At 46.6% G+C, this 20000-nt stretch overlaps 1 protein-coding gene across 1 annotated transcript in view; it reads left to right on the top strand.

Annotated features, from left to right (window-relative positions):
- LOC139419538 (kinesin-like protein KIF13A) overlaps positions 1 to 20000 on the top strand; it is a 176412-nt gene that overhangs the window by 101126 nt on the left and 55286 nt on the right. Inside the window, exons 10-17 of the mRNA XM_071169505.1 lie at positions 1275 to 1389; positions 3345 to 3557; positions 5244 to 5354; positions 5487 to 5621; positions 13202 to 13335; positions 16206 to 16292; positions 16719 to 16900; positions 19799 to 19821. Coding sequence (XP_071025606.1) covers positions 1275 to 1389; positions 3345 to 3557; positions 5244 to 5354; positions 5487 to 5621; positions 13202 to 13335; positions 16206 to 16292; positions 16719 to 16900; positions 19799 to 19821 — 1000 coding nt within the window. The remainder of the gene's footprint in view (positions 1 to 1274; positions 1390 to 3344; positions 3558 to 5243; positions 5355 to 5486; positions 5622 to 13201; positions 13336 to 16205; positions 16293 to 16718; positions 16901 to 19798; positions 19822 to 20000) is intronic.

Here is a 20000-nt window from a genome sequence, read left to right on the forward strand (position 1 = left end):
CCGTTAACATCCAATACCTCTACTGTTAACATCCAATACCTCTACTGTTAACATCCAATACCTCTACTGTTTAGATGTCTCCTCCCGTTAACATCCAATACCTCTACTGTTTAGATGTCTCCTCCCGTTAACATCCAACACCTCTACTGTTTAGATGTCCCCTCCTGTTAACATCCAATACCTCTACTGTTAACATCCAATACCTCTACTGTTTAGATGTCTTCTCCCATTAACATCCAATACCTCTACTGTTAACATCCAATACCTCTACTGTTAACATCCAATACCTCTACTGTTAACATCCAATATCTCTACTGTTAACATCCAATACCTCTACTGTTAACATCCAATACCTCTACTGTTAACATCCAATATCTCTACTGTTTAGATGTCTCCTCCGTTAACATCCAACACCTCTACTGTTAACATCCAATACCTCTACTGTTTAGATGTCTTCTCCCATTAACATCCAATACCTCTACTGTTAACATCCAATACCTCTACTGTTAACATCCAATACCTCTACTGTTTAGATGTCTCCTCCCGTTAACATCCAATACCTCTACTGTTTAGATGTCTCCTCCGTTAACATCCAATACCTCTACTGTTAACATCCAATACCTCTACTGTTAACATCCAATACCTCTACTGTTTAGATGTCTCCTCCCGTTAACATCCAATACCTCTACTGTTTAGATGTCTCCTCCCGTTAACATCCAATACCTCTACTGTTTAGATGTCTCCTCCGTTAACATCCAATACCTCTACTGTTAACATCCAATACCTCTACTGTTAACATCCAATACCTCTACTGTTTAGATGTCTCCTCCCGTTAACATCCAATACCTCTACTGTTTAGATGTCTCCTCCGTTAACATCCAATACCTCTACTGTTAACATCCAATACCTCTACTGTTAACATCCAATACCTCTACTGTTTAGATGTCTCCTCCGTTAACATCCAACACCTCTACTGTTAACATCCAATACCTCTACTGTTTAGATGTCTCCTCCGTTAACATCCAACACCTCTACTGTTAACATCCAATACCTCTACTGTTTAGATGTCTCCTCCGTTAACATCCAATACCTCTACTGTTAACATCCAATTCTCCCTGTTCTCCCTGTGTGTGTGTGTGTGTGTGTGTGTGTGTGTGTGTGTGTGTGTGTGTGTGTGTGTGTGTGTGTGTGTGTGTGTGTGTGTGTGTGTGTGTGTGTGTGTGTGTGTGTGTGTGTGTGTGTGTGTGTGTGTGTGTGTGTGTGTGTGTGTGCAGGTCTCTTACCACACTGGGCTGTGTGATCTCTGCGCTGGCGGACCAGTCTGCAGGGAAGGGGGGGAAGAATAAGTTTGTTCCTTACAGAGACTCTGTCCTCACCTGGCTTCTCAAGGTCTGTACTAACACACACTTCCTGTCACTCTGGTCCTAGCTGTACTGTCTATTGATCAGGGTACTAACACACCTCCTGTCACTCTGGTCCTAGCTGTACTGTCTATTGATCAGGGTACTAACACACCTCCTATCACTCTGGTCCTCGCTGTACTGTCTATTGATCAGGGTACTAACACACCTCCTATCACTCTGGTCCTCGCTGTACTGTCTATTGATCAGGGTACTAACACACCTCCTATCACTCTGGTCCTAGCTGTACTGTCTATTGATCAGGGTACTAACACACCTCCTGTCACTCTGGTCCTAGCTGTACTGTCTATTGATCAGGGTACTAACACACACCTTCTGCCACTCTGGTCCTAGCTGTACTGTCTATTGATCAGGGTACTAACACACCCCTCCTGTCACTCTGGTCCTTGCTGTACTGTCTATTGATCAGGGTACTAACACACACCTCCTGTCACTCTGGTCCTAGCTGTACTGTCTATTGATCAGGGTACTAACACACACATCCTATCACTCTGGTCCTCGCTGTACTGTCTATTGATCAGGGTACTAACACACACCTATCACTCTGATCCTAGCTGTACTGTCTATTGATCAGGGTACTAACACACACCTCCTATCACTCTGGTCCTAGCTGTACTGTCTATTGATCAGGGTACAAACACACATCCTATCACTCTGGTCCTAGCTGTACTGTCTATTGATCAGGGTACTACACACCTCCTATCACTCTGGTCCTAGCTGTACTGTCTATTGATCAGAGTACAAACACACCTCCTATCACTCTGGTCCTAGCTGTACAGTCTATTGATCAGGGTACGTGTAACACACACCTCCTGTGACTCTGGTCCTCGCTGTACTGTCTATTGATCAGGGTACTAACACACACCTCCTGTCACTCTGGTCCTAGCTGTACTGTCTATTGATCAGGGTACTAACACACACCTCCTGTCACTCTGGTCTTAGATGTACTGTCTATTGATCAGGGTACTAACACACACCTCCTGTCACTCTGGTCCTAGCTGTACTGTCTATTGATCAGTGTACTAACACACACATCCTATCACTCTGGTCCTCGCTGTACTGTCTATTGATCAGGGTACAAACACACCTCCTATCACTCTAGTCCTCGCTGTACTGTCTATTGATCAGGGTACGTGTAACACACACCTCCTGTGACTCTGGTCCTCGCTGTACTGTCTATTGATCAGGGTACTAACACACCTCCTATCACTCTGGTCCTAGCTGTACTGTCTATTGATCAGGGTACTAACACCCCTCCTGTCACTCTGGTCCTAGCTGTACTGTCTATTGATCAGGAAACTAACACACCTCCTGTCACTCTGGTCCTAGCTGTACTGTCTATTGATCAGGGTACTAACACACCTCCTATCACTCTGGTCCTAGCTGTACTGTCTATTGATCAGGGTACAAACACACCTCCTATCACTCTAGTCCTCGCTGTACTGTCTATTGATCAGGGTACGTGTAACACACACCTCCTGTGACTCTGGTCCTCGCTGTACTGTCTATTGATCAGGGTACTAACACACCTCCTATCACTCTGGTCCTAGCTGTACTGTCTATTGATCAGGGTACTAACACCCCTTCTGTCACTCTGGTCCTAGCTGTACTGTCTATTGATCAGGAAACTAACACACCTCCTATCACTCTGGTCCTAGCTGTACTATCTATTGATCAGTGTACTAACACACACCTCCTGTCACTCTGGTCTTAGATGTACTGCCTATTGATTATTGGTCATAGGTGTGTATGTAGTAATGTAAGGAATATCAATATCAGTTATTTCATATTCTCTTTCCACTGCTTTTACAGAAACAACTGCTGTACTAGCTCGTACTGTTCACATTCACCAACACTGAAGTCTACATTATAACTGTCTATCAATTCAACTGTTTGTTCCTATCCCTCCCTCGGTGTTGCCAGGACAACCTGGGTGGCAACAGTAAGACGTGTATGATCGCCACGGTGAGCCCAGCAGCTGATAACTACGAGGAGACGTTGTCCACGCTGCGTTACGCAGACCGCGCCAAGAGGATCGTCAACCACGCCGTGGTCAATGAAGACCCCAACGCACGCATCATCAGAGAGCTCCGGGAGGAAGTGGAGAAACTCAGAGTACAGCTCTCTCAGGCTGAGGTAGGAGACACACACAGAGGCACACACACACACACGTACGTCCTGGCTGGTCTGTCCTGGCTGGTCTGTCCTGGCTGGTCCGTCCTGGCTGGTCCGTCCTGACTGGTCCGTCCTGACTGGTCCGTCCTGACTGGTCCGTATTGACTGGTCCGTATTGACTGGTCCGTCCTGACTGGTCCGTATTGACTGGTCTGTCCTGGCTGGTCTGTCCTGGCTGGTCCGTCCTGACTGGTCCGTCCTGGCTGGTCCGTTCTGGCTGGTCTGTCCTGGCTGGTCTGTCCTGGCTGGTCCGTCCTGGCTGGTCTGTCCTGGCTGGTCCGTCCTGACTGGTCCGTTTTGTCTGGTCTGTCCTGGCTGGTCCGTCCTGGCTGGTCTGTCCTGGCTGGTCCGTCCTGACTGGTCCGTATTGACTGGTCTGTCCTGGCTGGTCTGTCCTGGCTGGTCCGTCCTGGCTGGTCCGTCCTGGCTGGTCCGTCCTGGCTGGTCCGTCCTGGCTGGTCCGTCCTGGCTGGTCTGTCCTGGCTGGTCCGTCCTGACTTGTCCGTCCTGCCTGGTCTTTTTTGACTGGTCCGTCCTGACTGGTCCGTCCTGGCTGGTCCGTCCTGGCTGGTCTGTCCTGGCTGGTCCGTCCTGACTTGTCCGTCCTGCCTGGTCTTTTTTGACTGGTCCGTCCTGACTGGTCCGTCCTGCCTGGTCCGTCCTGACTGGTCCGTCCTGGCTGGTCTGTCCTGGCTGGTCCGTCCTGACTTGTCCGTCCTGCCTGGTCTTTTTTGACTGGTCCGTCCTGACTGGTCCGTCCTGGCTGGTCCGTCCTGGCTGATCTGTCCTGGCTGGTCCGTCCTGACTTGTCCGTCCTGCCTGGTCTTTTTTGACTGGTCCGTCCTGACTGGTCCGTCCTGCCTGGTCCGTCCTGCCTGGTCCGTCCTGACTGGTCCGTCCTGGCTGGTCTGTCCTGGCTGGTCCGTCCTGACTTGTCCGTCCTGCCTGGTCTTTTTTGACTGGTCCGTCCTGACTGGTCCGTCCTGGCTGGTCCGTCCTGGCTGATCTGTCCTGGCTGGTCCGTCCTGACTTGTCCGTCCTGCCTGGTCTTTTTTGACTGGTCCGTCCTGACTGGTCCGTCCTGCCTGGTCCGTCCTGACTGGTCCGTCCGGGCTAGTCCGTCCTGGCTGGTCCGTCCTGGCTGGTCCGTCCTGGCTGGTCCGTCCTGGTTGGTCCGTCCTGACTGGTCCGTCCTGGCTGGTCCGATCTGACTGGTCCGTCCTGACTGTTCCGTTTTGACTGGTCCGTCCTGGCTGGTCCGTCCTGGCTGGTCCGTCCTGGCTGGTCCGTCCTGACTGGTCCGTCCTGGCTGGTCCGTCCTGGCTGGTCCGTCCTGGCTGGTCTGTCCTGGCTGGTCCGTCCTGGTTGGTCCGTCCTGACTGGTCCGTCCTGGCTGGTCCGATCTGACTGGTCCGTCCTGACTGTTCCGTTTTGACTGGTCCGTCCTGGCTGGTCCGTCCTGACTGGTCCGTCCTGACTGGTCCGTCCTGGCTGGTCCGTCCTGGCTGGTCCGTTTTGACTGGTCCTTTTTGACTGTTCCGTCCTGGCTGGTCCGTCCTGACTGGTCCGTTCTGGCTGGTCCGTTCTGGCTGGTCAGTCCTGGCTGGTCCGTTCTGACTGGTGTGTCTCTGTGTGTCTATGTTCCAGTCTCTAAAGGCTCCAGAGCTGAAGGAGAGGCTTCAGGAGTCAGAGAAGCTGATCCAGGAGATGACCGTTACCTGGGAGCAGAAACTACGCAACACAGAGGAGATCGCTACGGTAACCTACACACTCACTCACATTCATTTATCACATTCATATCACATGGAAGCTTCTGCATTCGGACTAACCCGTTGGTAGTAAATGTAAAATGAAGGTAAAATGATTTGTATGTTTGTTGTATTTCTACAGGAGCGTCAGCAGCAGTTAGAGAGTATGGGGATCTCCCTGGAGACGTCTGGGATCAAAGTTGGAGATGACAAGTGCTTCCTGGTCAACCTGAACGCAGACCCCGCCCTCAATGAGCTGCTGGTCTACTACCTAAAGGTACACAACCACAACACCAACCACAACCCCAACCACAACACCAACCACAACACCAACCACAACACCAACCACAATCACAACCACAACACCAACCACAATCACAACCACAACACCAACCACAACACCAACCACAACACCAACCACAACACCAACCACAACACCAACCACAATCACAACACCAACCACAATCACAACCACAACACCAACCACAACACCAACCACAACACCAACCACAACCACAACACCAACCACAACACCAACCACAACACCAATTACAAGCACAACCACAACACCAACCACAACACCGACCACAACTACAACCACAACACCAACCACAACTACAACACCAACCACAACCACAACACCGACCACAGCTACAACCACAGCTACAAACCACAACACCGACCACAACTACAACACCAACCACAACCACAACACCGACCACAACTACAACTACAACACCAACCACAACCACAACACCGACCACAGCTACAACCACAGCTACAAACCACAACACCGACCACAACTACAACACCAACCACAACCACAACACCGACCACAGCTACAACCACAGCTACAACACCAACCACAACCACAACACCGACTACAGCTACAACCACAACTACAACACCGACCACAACACCGACCACAACACCAACACCGACCACAACACCGACCACAACTACGACCACAACACCAACCACAACTACAACACCAACCACAACTACAACGCCAACCACAACACCTACCACCGACCACAACACCAACACCGACCACAACACCAGTACAGTAGACAGTACAGTAGGATGATGCTAGCCTGTAGTCTGTGTAGTAGACAGTGCAGTAGGATGATGCCAGCCTGTAGTCTATGTAGTAAACATTACAGTAGGATGATGCTAGCCTGTAGTCTGTGTAGTAGACAGTACAATAGGATGATGCTAGCCTGTAGTCTGTGTAGTAGACATTACAGTAGGATGATGCTAGCCTGTAGTCTGTGTAGTAGACATTACAGTAGGATGATGCTAGCCTGTAGTCTGTGTAGTAGACAGTACAGTAGGATGATGCTAGCCTGTAGTCTGTGTAGTAGACATTACAGTAGGATGATGCTAGCCTGTAGTCTGTGTAGTAGACATTACAGTAGGATGATGCTAGCCTGTAGTCTGTGTAGTAGACATTACAGTAGGATGATGCTAGCCTGTAGTCTGTGTAGTAGACATTACAGTAGGATGATGCTAGCCTGTAGTCTGTGTAGTAGACATTACAGTAGGATGATGCTAGCCTGTAGTCTGTGTAGTAGACATTACAGTAGGATGATGCTAGCCTGTAGTCTGTGTAGTAGACAGTGCAGTAGGATGATGCCAGCCTGTAGTCTGTGTAGTAGACATTACAGTAGGATGATGCTAGCCTGTAGTCTGTGTAGTAGACATTACAGTAGGATGATGCTAGCCTGTAGTCTGTGTAGTAGACATTACAGTAGGATGATGCTAGCCTGTAGTCTGTGTAGTAGACATTACAGTAGGATGATGCTAGCCTGTAGTCTGTGTAGTAGACATTACAGTAGGATGATGCTAGCCTGTAGTCTGTGTAGTAGACATTACAGTAGGATGATGCTAGCCTGTAGTCTGTGTAGTAGACAGTACAGTAGGATGATGCTAGCCTGTAGTCTGTGTAGAAGACAGTACAGTAGGATAATGCTAGCCTGTAGTCTGTGTAGTAAACATTACAGTAGGATGATGCTAGCCTGTAGTCTGTGTAGTAGACATTACAGTAGGATGATGTCAGCCTGTAGTCTATGTAGTAGACATTACAGTAGGATGATGCTAGCCTGTAGTCTATGTAGTAGACATTACAGTAGGATGATGCTAGCCTGTAGTCTGTGTAGTAGACATTACAGTAGGATGATGTTAGCCTGTAGTCTGTGTAGTAGACATTACAGTAGGATGATGCTAGCCTGTAGTCTGTGTAGTAGACATTACTGTAGGATGATGCCAGCCTGTAGTCTGTGTAGTAGACATTACAGTAGGATGATGCTAGCCTGTAGTCTGTGTAGTAGACATTACAGTAGGATGATGCTAGCCTGTAGTCTATGTAGTAGACATTACAGTAGGATGATGCTAGCCTGTAGTCTGTGTAGTAGACATTACAGTAGGATGATGCTAGCCTGTAGTCTGTGTAGTAGACATTACAGTAGGATGATGTTAGCCTGTAGTCTGTGTAGTAGACATTACAGTAGGATGATGCTAGCCTGTAGTCTGTGTAGTAGACATTACAGTAGGATGATGCCAGCCTGTAGTCTGTGTAGTAGACATTACAGTAGGATGATGCTAGCCTGTAGTCTGTGTAGTAGACATTACAGTAGGATGATGTTAGCCTGTAGTCTGTGTAGTAGACAGTACAGTAGGATGATGCTAGCCTGTAGTCTGTGTAGTAGACATTACAGTAGGATGATGCTAGCCTGTAGTCTGTGTAGTAGACAGTACAGTAGGATGATGCTAGCCTGTAGTCTGTGTAGTAGACAGTACAGTAGGATGATGCTAGCCTGTAGTCTGTGTAGTAGACATTACAGTAGGATGATGCCAGCCTGTAGTCTGTGTAGTAGACATTACAGTAGGATGATGCTAGCCTGTAGTCTGTGTAGTAGACAGTACAGTAGGATGATGCTAGCCTGTAGTCTGTGTAGTAGACATTACAGTAGGATGATGCTAGCCTGTAGTCTGTGTAGTAGACAGTACAGTAGGATGATGCTAGCCTGTAGTCTGTGTAGTAGACATTACAGTAGGATGATGTTAGCCTGTAGTCTGTGTAGTAGACAGTACAGTAGGATGATGCTAGCCTGTAGTCTGTGTAGTAGACATTACAGTAGGATGATGCTAGCCTGTAGTCTGTGTAGTAGACAGTACAGTAGGATGATGCTAGCCTGTAGTCTGTGTAGTTTTATAGCTTGCAGTTGATTCCCCTTTAATCAGCACCTCTACACTAAATAATTTCTCTGGAGGTGCGCCAGCTCTCTGCCATAGAATGTTGAAGTGTCATGTAAATGCATCATAATGCAGGAACTCTCTAACTACAGGGCTCTGGTTCACACTGCAATAGGATGACGCTATGAGAACACAGGAAAGGAAAGGGAGTGGACACATAGTCACAGCACAGACAGACAACTGGCTCAGTGGCTGAGAGGAACAGACTGAGGCTGAGTCCCAAACAGAGCCCTATGTACTATACTGTATAGGGGGAGAGAGACAGAGCAGAGAGGCAGTGAGAGAGAGTAGAGGGGCAGGGTGAGAGAGAGACAGAGAGCAGAGGGGCAGAGAGAGAGAGAGACAAAGAGCAGAGGGGCAGAGAGAGAGAGCAGAGGGGCAGGGAGAGAGAGAGAGACAGAGAGCAGAGGGGCAGGGAGAGAGAGCAGAGGGGCAGGGAGAGAGAGGGAGACAGAGAGCAGAGGGGCAGGGAGAGAGTGAGAGACAGAGAGCAGAGGGGCAGGGAGAGAGAGAGAGACAGAGAGCAGAGGGGCAGGGAGAGACAGAGAGCAGAGGGGCAGGGAGAGAGAGGGAGACAGAGAGCAGAGGGGCAGGGAGAGAGTGAGAGACAGAGAGCAGAGGGGCAGGGAGAGAGAGAGAGACAGAGAGCAGAGGGGCAGGGAGAGAGAGAGAGAGAGTCATAGAGCCCATTGCCCTTTATGGTTGTGAGGTCTGGGGTCCGCTCACCAACCAAGACTTCACAAAATGGGACAAACACCAAATTGAGACTCTGCACGCAGAATTCTGCAAAAATATCCTCCGTGTACAACGTAGAACACCAAATAATGCATGCAGAGCAGAATTAGGCCGATACCCACTAATTATCAAAATCCAGAAAAGAGCCGTCAAATTCTACAATCACCTAAAAGGAAGCGATTCCCAAACCTTCCATAACAAAGCCAACACCTACAGAGAGATGAACCTGGAGAAGAGTCCCCTAAGCAAGCTGGTCCTGGGGCTCTGTTCACAAACACACCCTACAGAGCCCCAGGACAACAGCACAATTAGACCCAACCAAATCATGAGAAAACAAAAAGATAATTACTTGACACATTGGAAAGAATTAACAAAAAAACAGAGCAAACTAGAATGCTATTTGGCCCTAAACAGAGTACACAGTGGCAGAATACCTGACCACTGTGACTGACCCAAAATTAAGGAAAGCTTTGACTATGTACAGACTCAGTGAGCATAGCCTTGCTATTGAGAAAGGCCGCCGTAGGCAGACATGGCTCTCAAGAGAAGACAGGCTATGTGCTCACTGCCCACAAAATGAGGTGGAAACTGAGCTGCACTTCCTAACCTCCTGCCCAATGTATGACCATATTAGAGACACATATTTCCCTCAGATTACACAGATCCACAAAGAATTCGAAAACAAATCCAATTTTGAAAAACTCCCATATCTACTGGGTGAAATGCCACAGTGTGCCATCACAGCAGCAAGATTTGTGATCTGTTGCTACGAGAAAAGGGCAACCAGTGAAGAACAAACACCAATGTAAATACAACCCATATTTATGCGTATTTATTTTATCTTGTGTCCTTTAACCATTTGTACATTGTTAAAACACTGTATATATATATATATATAATATGACATTTGTAATGTCTTTACTGTTTTGAAACCTCTGTATGTGTAATGTTTACTGTTAATTTTTGTTGTTTTTCACTTTATATATTGTATGTTGTCTACCTCACTTGCTTTGGCAATGTTAACACATGTTTCCCATGCCAATAAAGCCCTTGAATTGAATTGAATTGAATTGACAGAGAGCAGAGGGGCAGGGAGAGAGAGAGAGACAGAGAGCAGAGGGGCAGGGAGAGAGTGAGAGACAGAGAGCAGAGGGGCAGGGAGAGAGACAGAGAGCAGAGGGGCAGGGAGAGAGAGAGAGAGAGACAGAGAGCAGAGGGCAGGGAGAGAGAGGGAGACAGAGAGCAGAGGGGCAGGGAGAGAGAGAGAGCAGAGGGGCAGGGAGAGAGAGAGAGAGAGCAGAGGGGCAGGGAGAGAGAGAGAGAGAGCAGAGGGGCAGGGAGAGAGAGAGAGAGAGAGCAGAGGGGCAGGGAGAGAGAGCAGAGGGACAGGGAGAGAGAGCAGAGGGACAGGGAGAGAGAGAGCAGAGGGACAGGGAGAGAGAGGGACAGAGTAGAGTAGAGCAGAGCCTCCTTCATGCCTACAGAACAACAGGTCTGTGTCTGGGCCCCGGCCTGGACAGCTAGCCTGCCCTGCATACCAGTGTGGAATGACACCCACACACACACAATGGAATGAACAAGAGACTGACTTACTGGGGTTATGTTAAGTAGCTGATACAGCTGCAGGAGTGAAGGAGTGTCGGACATCCTCTGGAAGTGGCATGTTTGTTTAACTACACCCACTCTGTGATGAGAGAGGGAAAGACAAGGAGAGAGAGAGAGAGAGAGAGAGAGAGAGAGAGAGAGAGAGAGAGAGAGAGAGAGAGAGAGAGAGAGAGAGAGAGAGAGAGAGAGAGAGAGAGAGAGAGAGAGAGAGAGAGAGAGAGAGAGAGAGAGAGAGAGAGAGAGAGAGAGAGAGAGAGAGAGAGAGAGAGAGAGAGAGAGAGAGAGAGAGAGAGAGAAGGGGGAGAGAGAGAGATAGAAGGGGGAGAGAGAGAGAGAGAGATAGAAGGGGGAGAGAGAGAGATAGAAGGGGGAGAGAGAGATAGAAGGGGGAGAGAGATAGAAGGGGGAGAGAGAGATAGAAGGGGGAGAGAGAGATAGAAGGGGGAGAGAGAGATAGAAGGGGGAGAGAGAAAGATAGAAGGGGGAGAGAGAGAGAGAGATAGAAGGGGGAGAGAGAGAGAAATAGAGAGAAGGGGGAGAGAGCGAAATAGAGAGAGAAGGTGGAGAGAGAGAGAAATAGAGAGAGAAGGAGGAGAGGGAGAGAGTTAGAGTGGACAGCAATCAGCTTTTTCACTGAGCTCACAGTCACTAAGTGACTGTTCTTGTGTAGTTTCTCGTCCCCATTGATGAAAGGAGAAAGGTGTTGTAGCAGATTAAAATGGCCTCATGATATCAGTGGGGAAGTAATGATATCACCAGTCATATACGTGGTACATATCTGAGTCTGTGTGTCTGTGGAGAAGTAATGATATCACCAGTTATATAAGTGGTACATATCTGAGTCTGTGGGGAAGTAATGATATCACCAGTCATATACGTGGTACATATCTGAGTCTGTGTGTCTGTTGGGAAGTAATGATATCATCAGTTATAGAAGTGGTACATATCTGAGTCTGTGGGGAAGTAATGATATCACCAGTTATATACGTGGTACATATCTGAGTCTGTGGGGAAGTACTGATATCACCAGTTATATAAGTGGTACATATCTGAGTCTGTGTCAGTGTGGAAGTAATGATATCACCAGTTATATAAGTGGTACATATCTGAGTCTGTGTGTCTGTGGGGAAGTAATGATATCACCAGTTATATAAGTGGTACATATCTGAGTCTGTGTGTCTGTGGGGAAGTAATGATATCACCAGTTATATACGTGGTACATATCTGAGTCTGTGGGGAAGTAATGATATCACCAGTTATATAAGTGGTACATATCTGAGTCTGTGTGTCTGTGGGGAAGTAATGATATCACCAGTTATATAAGTGGTACATTTCTGAGTCTGTGTGTCTGTGGGGAAGTAATGATATCACCAGTTATATAAGTGGTACATATCTGAGTCTGTGTGTCAGTGTGGAAGTAATGATATCACCAGTTATATATGTGGTACATATCTGAGTCTGTGTGTCTGTTGGGAAGTAATGATATCATCAGTTATAGAAGTGGTACATATCTGAGTCTGTGGGGAAGTAATGATATCACCAGTTATATACGTGGTACATATCTGAGTCTGTGGGGAAGTACTGATATCACCAGTTATATAAGTGGTACATATCTGAGTCTGTGTCAGTGTGGAAGTAATGATATCACCAGTTATATAAGTGGTACATATCTGAGTCTGTGTGTCTGTGGGGAAGTAATGATATCACCAGTTATATAAGTGGTACATATCTGAGTCTGTGTGTCTGTGGGGAAGTAATGATATCACCAGTTATATACGTGGTACATATCTGAGTCTGTGGGGAAGTAATGATATCACCAGTTATATAAGTGGTACATATCTGAGTCTGTGTGTCTGTGGGGAAGTAATGATATCACCAGTTATATAAGTGGTACATTTCTGAGTCTGTGTGTCTGTGGGGAAGTAATGATATCACCAGTTATATAAGTGGTACATATCTGAGTCTGTGTGTCAGTGTGGAAGTAATGATATCACCAGTTATATATGTGGTACATATCTGAGTCTGTGTGTCTGTGGGGAAGTAATGATATCACCAGTTATATAAGTGGTACATATCTGAGTCTGTGTGTCTGTGGGGAAAGTGAATTGCAGTCTGTTGCGTCAGATCTGATGTCAACCTGCCATTGGATTGAAGTAGCACCTGACCCACATGAATTATGGGAAATCATCATCTCCTCTCTCTGTGTGTGTGTGCGTGCGTGCGTGCGTGCGTCTGTGTGTGTGTGTGTGTGTGTGTGTGTAGGAACACACGCGTGTGGGTGCAGACACCTCTCAGGACATCCAGCTCTTTGGGATTGGTATCCAGTCAGAACACTGTGTGTTGGAGATCAGCCCAGACGGGGGGGAGGTCACCCTCACCCCTATAGAGAATGCCAGGTGAGCTAACACACACACACAGTATGCACACACACACACACACACACACACACAGTACACACATACACACACACACAGTACACACATACACACACAGTATACACACACACACAGTACACACACACACAGTACGCACACACACAGTACACACACACACAGTATGCACACACACAGTACACACACACACGCACATGGATGAGTAAACTGAACCTGACTGGAGTTTCTCATGACCTCATAGCTGAGGTATTTCTGATCTCAACCTCCTGCTTTGATATCAAACATCCCCCTCCCTCTCTCCCTCCCTTCATCCCTCCCTCCCGTCATCTCTCCCTCCCTGCATCCCGCTCTCCCTGCATCCCTCTCTCCCTCCCTTCATCCCTCCCTCCCTGCATCTCTCCCTCCCTCCTTGCATCCCTCCCTTCATCCCTCCCTCCCTGCATCCCTCACTCTCTCCCTCCCTCCATCCCCGCATCCCTCCCTTCCTTCCTTCCTCTCTCCCTCCCTCCCTTCATCCCTCCCTGAGGATATCTCATTGATAGTCTTTACTGTTGGTGGGTGATATGAGGATATCTCATTGGTAGTCTTTACTGTTGGTGGGTGATATGAGGATATCTCATTGATAGTCTTTACTGTTGGTGGGTGATATGAGGATATCTCATTGGTAGTCTTTACTGTTGGTGGGTGATATGAGGATATCTCATTGATAGTCTTTACTGTTGGTGGGTGATATGAGGATATCTCATTGGTAGTCTTTACTGTTGGTGGGTGATATGAGGATATCTCATTGATAGTCTTTACTGTTGGTGGGTGATATGAGGATATCTCATTGGTAGTCTTTACTGTTGGTGGGTGATATGAGGATATCTCATTGGTAGTCTTTACTGTTGGTGGGTGATATGAGGTAATCTCATTGGTAGTCTATACTGTTGGTGGGTGATATGAGGATATCTCATTGATAGTCTTTACTGTTGGTGGGTGATATGAGGATATCTCATTGGTAGTCTTTACTGTTGGTGGGTGATATGAGGATATCTCATTGATAGTCTATACTGTTGGTGGGTGATATGAGGATATCTCATTGGTAGTCTTTACTGTTGGTGGGTGATATGAGGTAATCTCATTGGTAGTCTATACTGTTGGTGGGTGATATGAGGATATCTCATTGGTAGTCTATACTGTTGGTGGGTGATATGAGGATATCTCATTGGTAGTCTATACTGTTGGTGGGTGATATGAGGATATCTCATTGATAGTCTATACTGTTGGTGGGTGATATGAGGATATCTCATTGGTAGTCTTTACTGTTGGTGGGTGATATGAGGATGTCTCATTGGTAGTCTTTACTGTTGGTGGGTGATATGAGGATATCTCATTGGTAGTCTTTACTGTTGGTGGGTGATATGAGGATATCTCATTGGTAGTCTATACTGTTGGTGGGTGATATGAGGATATCTCATTGGTAGTCTATACTGTTGGTGGGTGATATGAGGTAATCTCATTGGTAGTCTATACTGTTGGTGGGTGATATGAGGATATCTCATTGGTAGTCTATACTGTTGGTGGGTGATATGAGGATATCTCATTGGTAGTCTATACTGTTGGTGGGTGATATGAGGATATCTCATTGATAGTCTATACTGTTGGTGGGTGATATGAGGATATCTCATTGGTAGTCTATACTGTTGGTGGGTGATATGAGGATATCTCATTGGTAGTCTTTACTGTTGGTGGGTGATATGAGGATATCTCATTGATAGTCTATACTGTTGGTGGGTGATATGAGGATATCTCATTGGTAGTCTTTACTGTTGGTGGGTGATATGAGGTAATCTCATTGGTAGTCTATACTGTTGGTGGGTGATATGAGGATATCTCATTGGTAGTCTATACTGTTGGTGGGTGATATGAGGATATCTCATTGGTAGTCTATACTGTTGGTGGGTGATATGAGGATATCTCATTGATAGTCTATACTGTTGGTGGGTGATATGAGGATATCTCATTGGTAGTCTATACTGTTGGTGGGTGATATGAGGATATCTCATTGGTAGTCTATACTGTTGGTGGGTGATATGAGGATATCTCATTGGTAGTCTATACTGTTGGTGGGTGATATGAGGATATCTCATTGGTAGTCTATACTGTTGGTGGGTGATATGAGGATATCTCATTGATAGTCTATACTGTTGGTGGGTGATATGAGGATATCTCATTGGTAGTCTATACTGTTGGTGGGTGATATGAGGATATCTCATTGGTAGTCTATACTGTTGGTGGGTGATATGAGGATATCTCATTGATAGTCTATACTGTTGGTGGGTGATATGAGGATATCTCATTGATAGTCTATACTGTTGGTGGGTGATATGAGGATATCTCATTGGTAGTCTATACTGTTGGTGGGTGATATGAGGATATCTCATTGGTAGTCTATACTGTTGGTGGGTGATATGGGGATATCTCATTGGTAGTCTATACTGTTGGTGGGTGATATGATGATATCTCATTGGTAGTCTATACTGTTGGTGGGTGATATGATGATATCTCATTGGTAGTCTTTACTGTTGGTGGGTGATATGAGGATATCTCATTGGTAGTCTGTACTGTTGGTGGGTGATATGATGATATCTCATTGGTAGTCTTTACTGTTGGTGGGTGATATAAGGATATCTCATTGGTAGTCTATACTGTTGGTGGGTGATATGAGGATATCTCATTGATAGTCTTTACTGTTGGTGGGTGATATGATGATATTTGATGTGCTGTATTACTCTCTGTGTGGAAGAGGAGGTACAGCAGGATGGGATGTCTACTGTCCCACAACACACCTCAATATGACATCATCAGACTGTATTGCTCTGCTCCAACAGAACCTGTGTGAATGGAACCATGACTGTGTCCTTGGTCCACCTGTGGCATGGAGACCGCATATTGTGGGGCAACAACCACTTCTTCAGGTGAGGAGTTTCTCTACAGAACATGAACATCTACTGGACAAAGTTAACTAGAGTTTTTCCAGAAATCCTGATTGTAAATATTCCCAAAAATAGCAGGAAATCCAGAACCCTCCAATCAGGATTTCTGGAAAACCTGAGAATTTTTGGGAATGTTACATCCGTTAGCTGCCAGGTGTTGTAGAAGCAGGAACTGAGTGTACATCCTGTGTGCTGTAGAAGCAGGAACTGAGGGTACATTCTGTGTGCTGTAGAAGCAGGAACTGAGGGTACATCCTGTGTGCTGTAGAAGCAGGAACTGAGTGTACATCCTGTGTGCTGTAGAAGCAGGAACTGAGTGTACATCCTGTGTGCTGTAGAAGCAGGAACTGAGTGTACATCCTGTGTGCTGTAGAAGCAGGAACTGAGTGTACATCCTGTGTGCTGTAGGATAAACCTGCCTGGGAGGAAGCGGCGCGAGCGTCTGAAGGAGCTGGAGAGGGAACGTGCGTCCCCCAGGGAGAGCTATGTTGAGGTAGACGTAGAGACAGGCAGCGAGGCCTCCTCAGAACAGGACTACAGCTATGAGTTCGCCCAGACGGAGGTCATGATGAAGACCCTGGGAAACAACGGTATGTATGATGACTTCTGGAACAAATTACAATCATTTTGCTAAACTGGGTTTTTCAGAAATCCCATTTGAAAGATTCACAGACGTCCTTCCCTCCTGATTCCGGTAACCTTCTAACCGGGATTTCTAGAAAAGGCAGGATTTTTGGGGAAGTACCTGTAATTTTGCCACACTATATTGAACGATATACAGTGTTGCGTTTCGCACTGCAGGTATAAACTGCCTCAGTCCCTGAAAGAGCTCCGTGGCCTCTCCTCCTCAACCCCGACACCAGAGGTTTCATCTAGAGCCACTTCACCTGCGATGGAGGACACCAGTCCCCCTCAAGGGGAACTGAGACACATCTGTCCTCTCCTCCTCAACCCCGACACCAGAGGTTTAATTTAGAGCCATTTGACCTGCGATGGAGGACACCAGTCCCCCTCAAGGGGAACTGAGACACATCTGTCCTCTCCTCGCTCCCCCCTCTTTCCCTGTGATGCAACCGTTATGTCACACACAAGCTGTCGTGTGTGTGTGTGCGTGTGCGTGTGCGTGTGTGTGTGTGTGTGTGTGTGCGTGTGATGCCCCTGTCCTGTTCACATGTGGTGGGATGACCTGCAGCCTTGCATCTGCTGTGTGGGAGAGGCTTTCATCCCACCTATTACACACTACACACACCACTACACACACACACACCAGTACACTACACACACACCACTACACTACACACACACTACACTACACGCACCACCACACACACACCACTACACACCAGTACACTACACACACACCACTACACACTACACACACCACTACACACACACACACCAGTACACTACACACACACCAGTGCACTACACACACACTACACTACACACACCACTACACTACACACACACCACTACACTACACACACACCACTACACACACACTACACTACACGCACCACTACGCACACACCACTACACTAAACTCACCATTACACTCACACCTAGTACAGACCATCTGATACAGACCTGATACAGACCATCTGATACAGACCATCTGATACAGACCATCTGATACAGACCATCTGATACAGACCATCTGGTACAGACCATCTAGTACAGACTATCTAGTACAGACCATCTGATACAGACTATCTAGTACAGACCATCTGGTACAGACCATCTAGTGCAGACTATCTAGTACAGACCATCTGATACAGACCATCTGATACAGACCATCTGGTACAGACCATCTGGTACAGACCATCTGATACAGACCATCTGATACAGACCATGTGATACAGACTATCTAGTACAGACCATCTGATACAGACCATCTGATACAGACCATCTGGTACAGACCATCTAGTGCAGACTATCTAGTACAGACCATCTGATACAGACCATCTGATACAGACCATCTGGTACAGACCATCTGATACAGACCATCTGATACAGACCATCTGATACAGACCATCTGATACAGACCATCTGGTACAGACCATCTAGTGCAGACTATCTAGTACAGACCATCTGATACAGACCATCTGATACAGACCATCTGGTACAGACCATCTGATACAGACCATCTGGTACAGACCATCTGATACAGACCATCTGATACAGACCATCTGATACAGACCATCTGGTACAGACCATCTGATACAGACCATCTGATACAGACCATCTGATACAGACCATCTGATTCATGTACTTAAAGTATAAGTCAGTAAAACACAGGTGGACTTTTAAGAGTCTGGAACTTCTCTGTCTCCTGTCTCTCCTATTGGTCCAGGTGTTAGTGAGGCACTATGTTTAACAGTATGGTATCTCTCCTATAGATCAGAACGTGGTCCAGGTTTTAGAGAAGCACTATGTTTAACAGTATGGTATCTCTCCTATAGATCAGTATGGTATCTCTCCTATAGATCAGAACGTGGTCTAGGTGTTACAGAAGCACTATGTTTAACAGTATGGTATCTCTCCTATAGATCAGAACGTGGTCCAGGTTTTAGAGAAGCACTATGTTTAACAGTATGGTATCTCTCCTATAGATCAGTATGGTATCTCTCCTATAGATCAGAACGTGGTCCAGGTTTTAGAGAAGCACTATGTTTAACAGTATGGTATCTCTCCTATAGATCAGTATGGTATCTCTCCTATAGATCAGAACGTGGTCCAGGTTTTAGAGAAGCACTATGTTTAACAGTATGGTATCTCTCCTATAGATCAGTATGGTATCTCTCCTATAGATCAGAACGTGGTCCAGGTGTTAGAGAAGCACTATGTTTAACAGTATGGTATCTCTCCTATAGATCAGAACGTGGTCCAGGTGTTAGAGAGGCACTATGTTTAACAGTATGGTATCTCTCCTATAGATCAGTATGGTATCTCTCCTATAGATCAGAACGTGGTCCAGGTGTTAGAGAAGCACTATGTTTAACAGTATGGTATCTCTCCTATAGATCAGAACGTAGTCCAGGTTTTAGAGAGGCACTATGTTTAACAGTATGGTATCTCTCCTATAGATCAGAACGTGGTCTAGGTGTTAGAGAAGCACTATGTTTAACAGTATGGTATCTCTCCTATAGATCAGAACGTGGTCCAGGTGTTAGAGAGGCACTATGTTTAACAGTATGGTATCTCTCCTATAGATCAGAACGTGGTCCAGGTGTTAGAGAGGCACTATGTTTAACAGTATGGTATCTCTCCTATAGATCAGAACGTGGTCCAGGTGTTAGTGAGGCACTATGTTTAACAGTATGGTATCTCTCCTATAGATCAGAACGTGGTCTAGGTGTTAGAGAGGCACTATGTTTAACAGTATGGTATCTCTCCTATAGATCAGTATGGTATCTCTCCTATAGATCAGAACGTGGTCCAGGTGTTAGTGAGGCACTATGTTTAACAGTATGGTATCTCTCCTATAGATCCCATGCAGAACGTGGTCCAGGTTTTAGAGAGGCACTATGTTTAACAGTATGGTATCTCTCCTATAGATCAGAACGTGGTCCAGGTTTTAGAGAGGCACTATGTTTAACAGTATGGTATCTCTCCTATAGATCAGAACGTGGTCTAGGTGTTAGAGAAGCACTATGTTTAACAGTATGGTATCTCACCTATAGATCAGAA

This window comes from Oncorhynchus clarkii, chromosome 2 (assembly GCF_045791955.1).
Source record: "Oncorhynchus clarkii lewisi isolate Uvic-CL-2024 chromosome 2, UVic_Ocla_1.0, whole genome shotgun sequence".
NCBI lineage: Eukaryota > Metazoa > Chordata > Actinopteri > Salmoniformes > Salmonidae > Oncorhynchus > Oncorhynchus clarkii.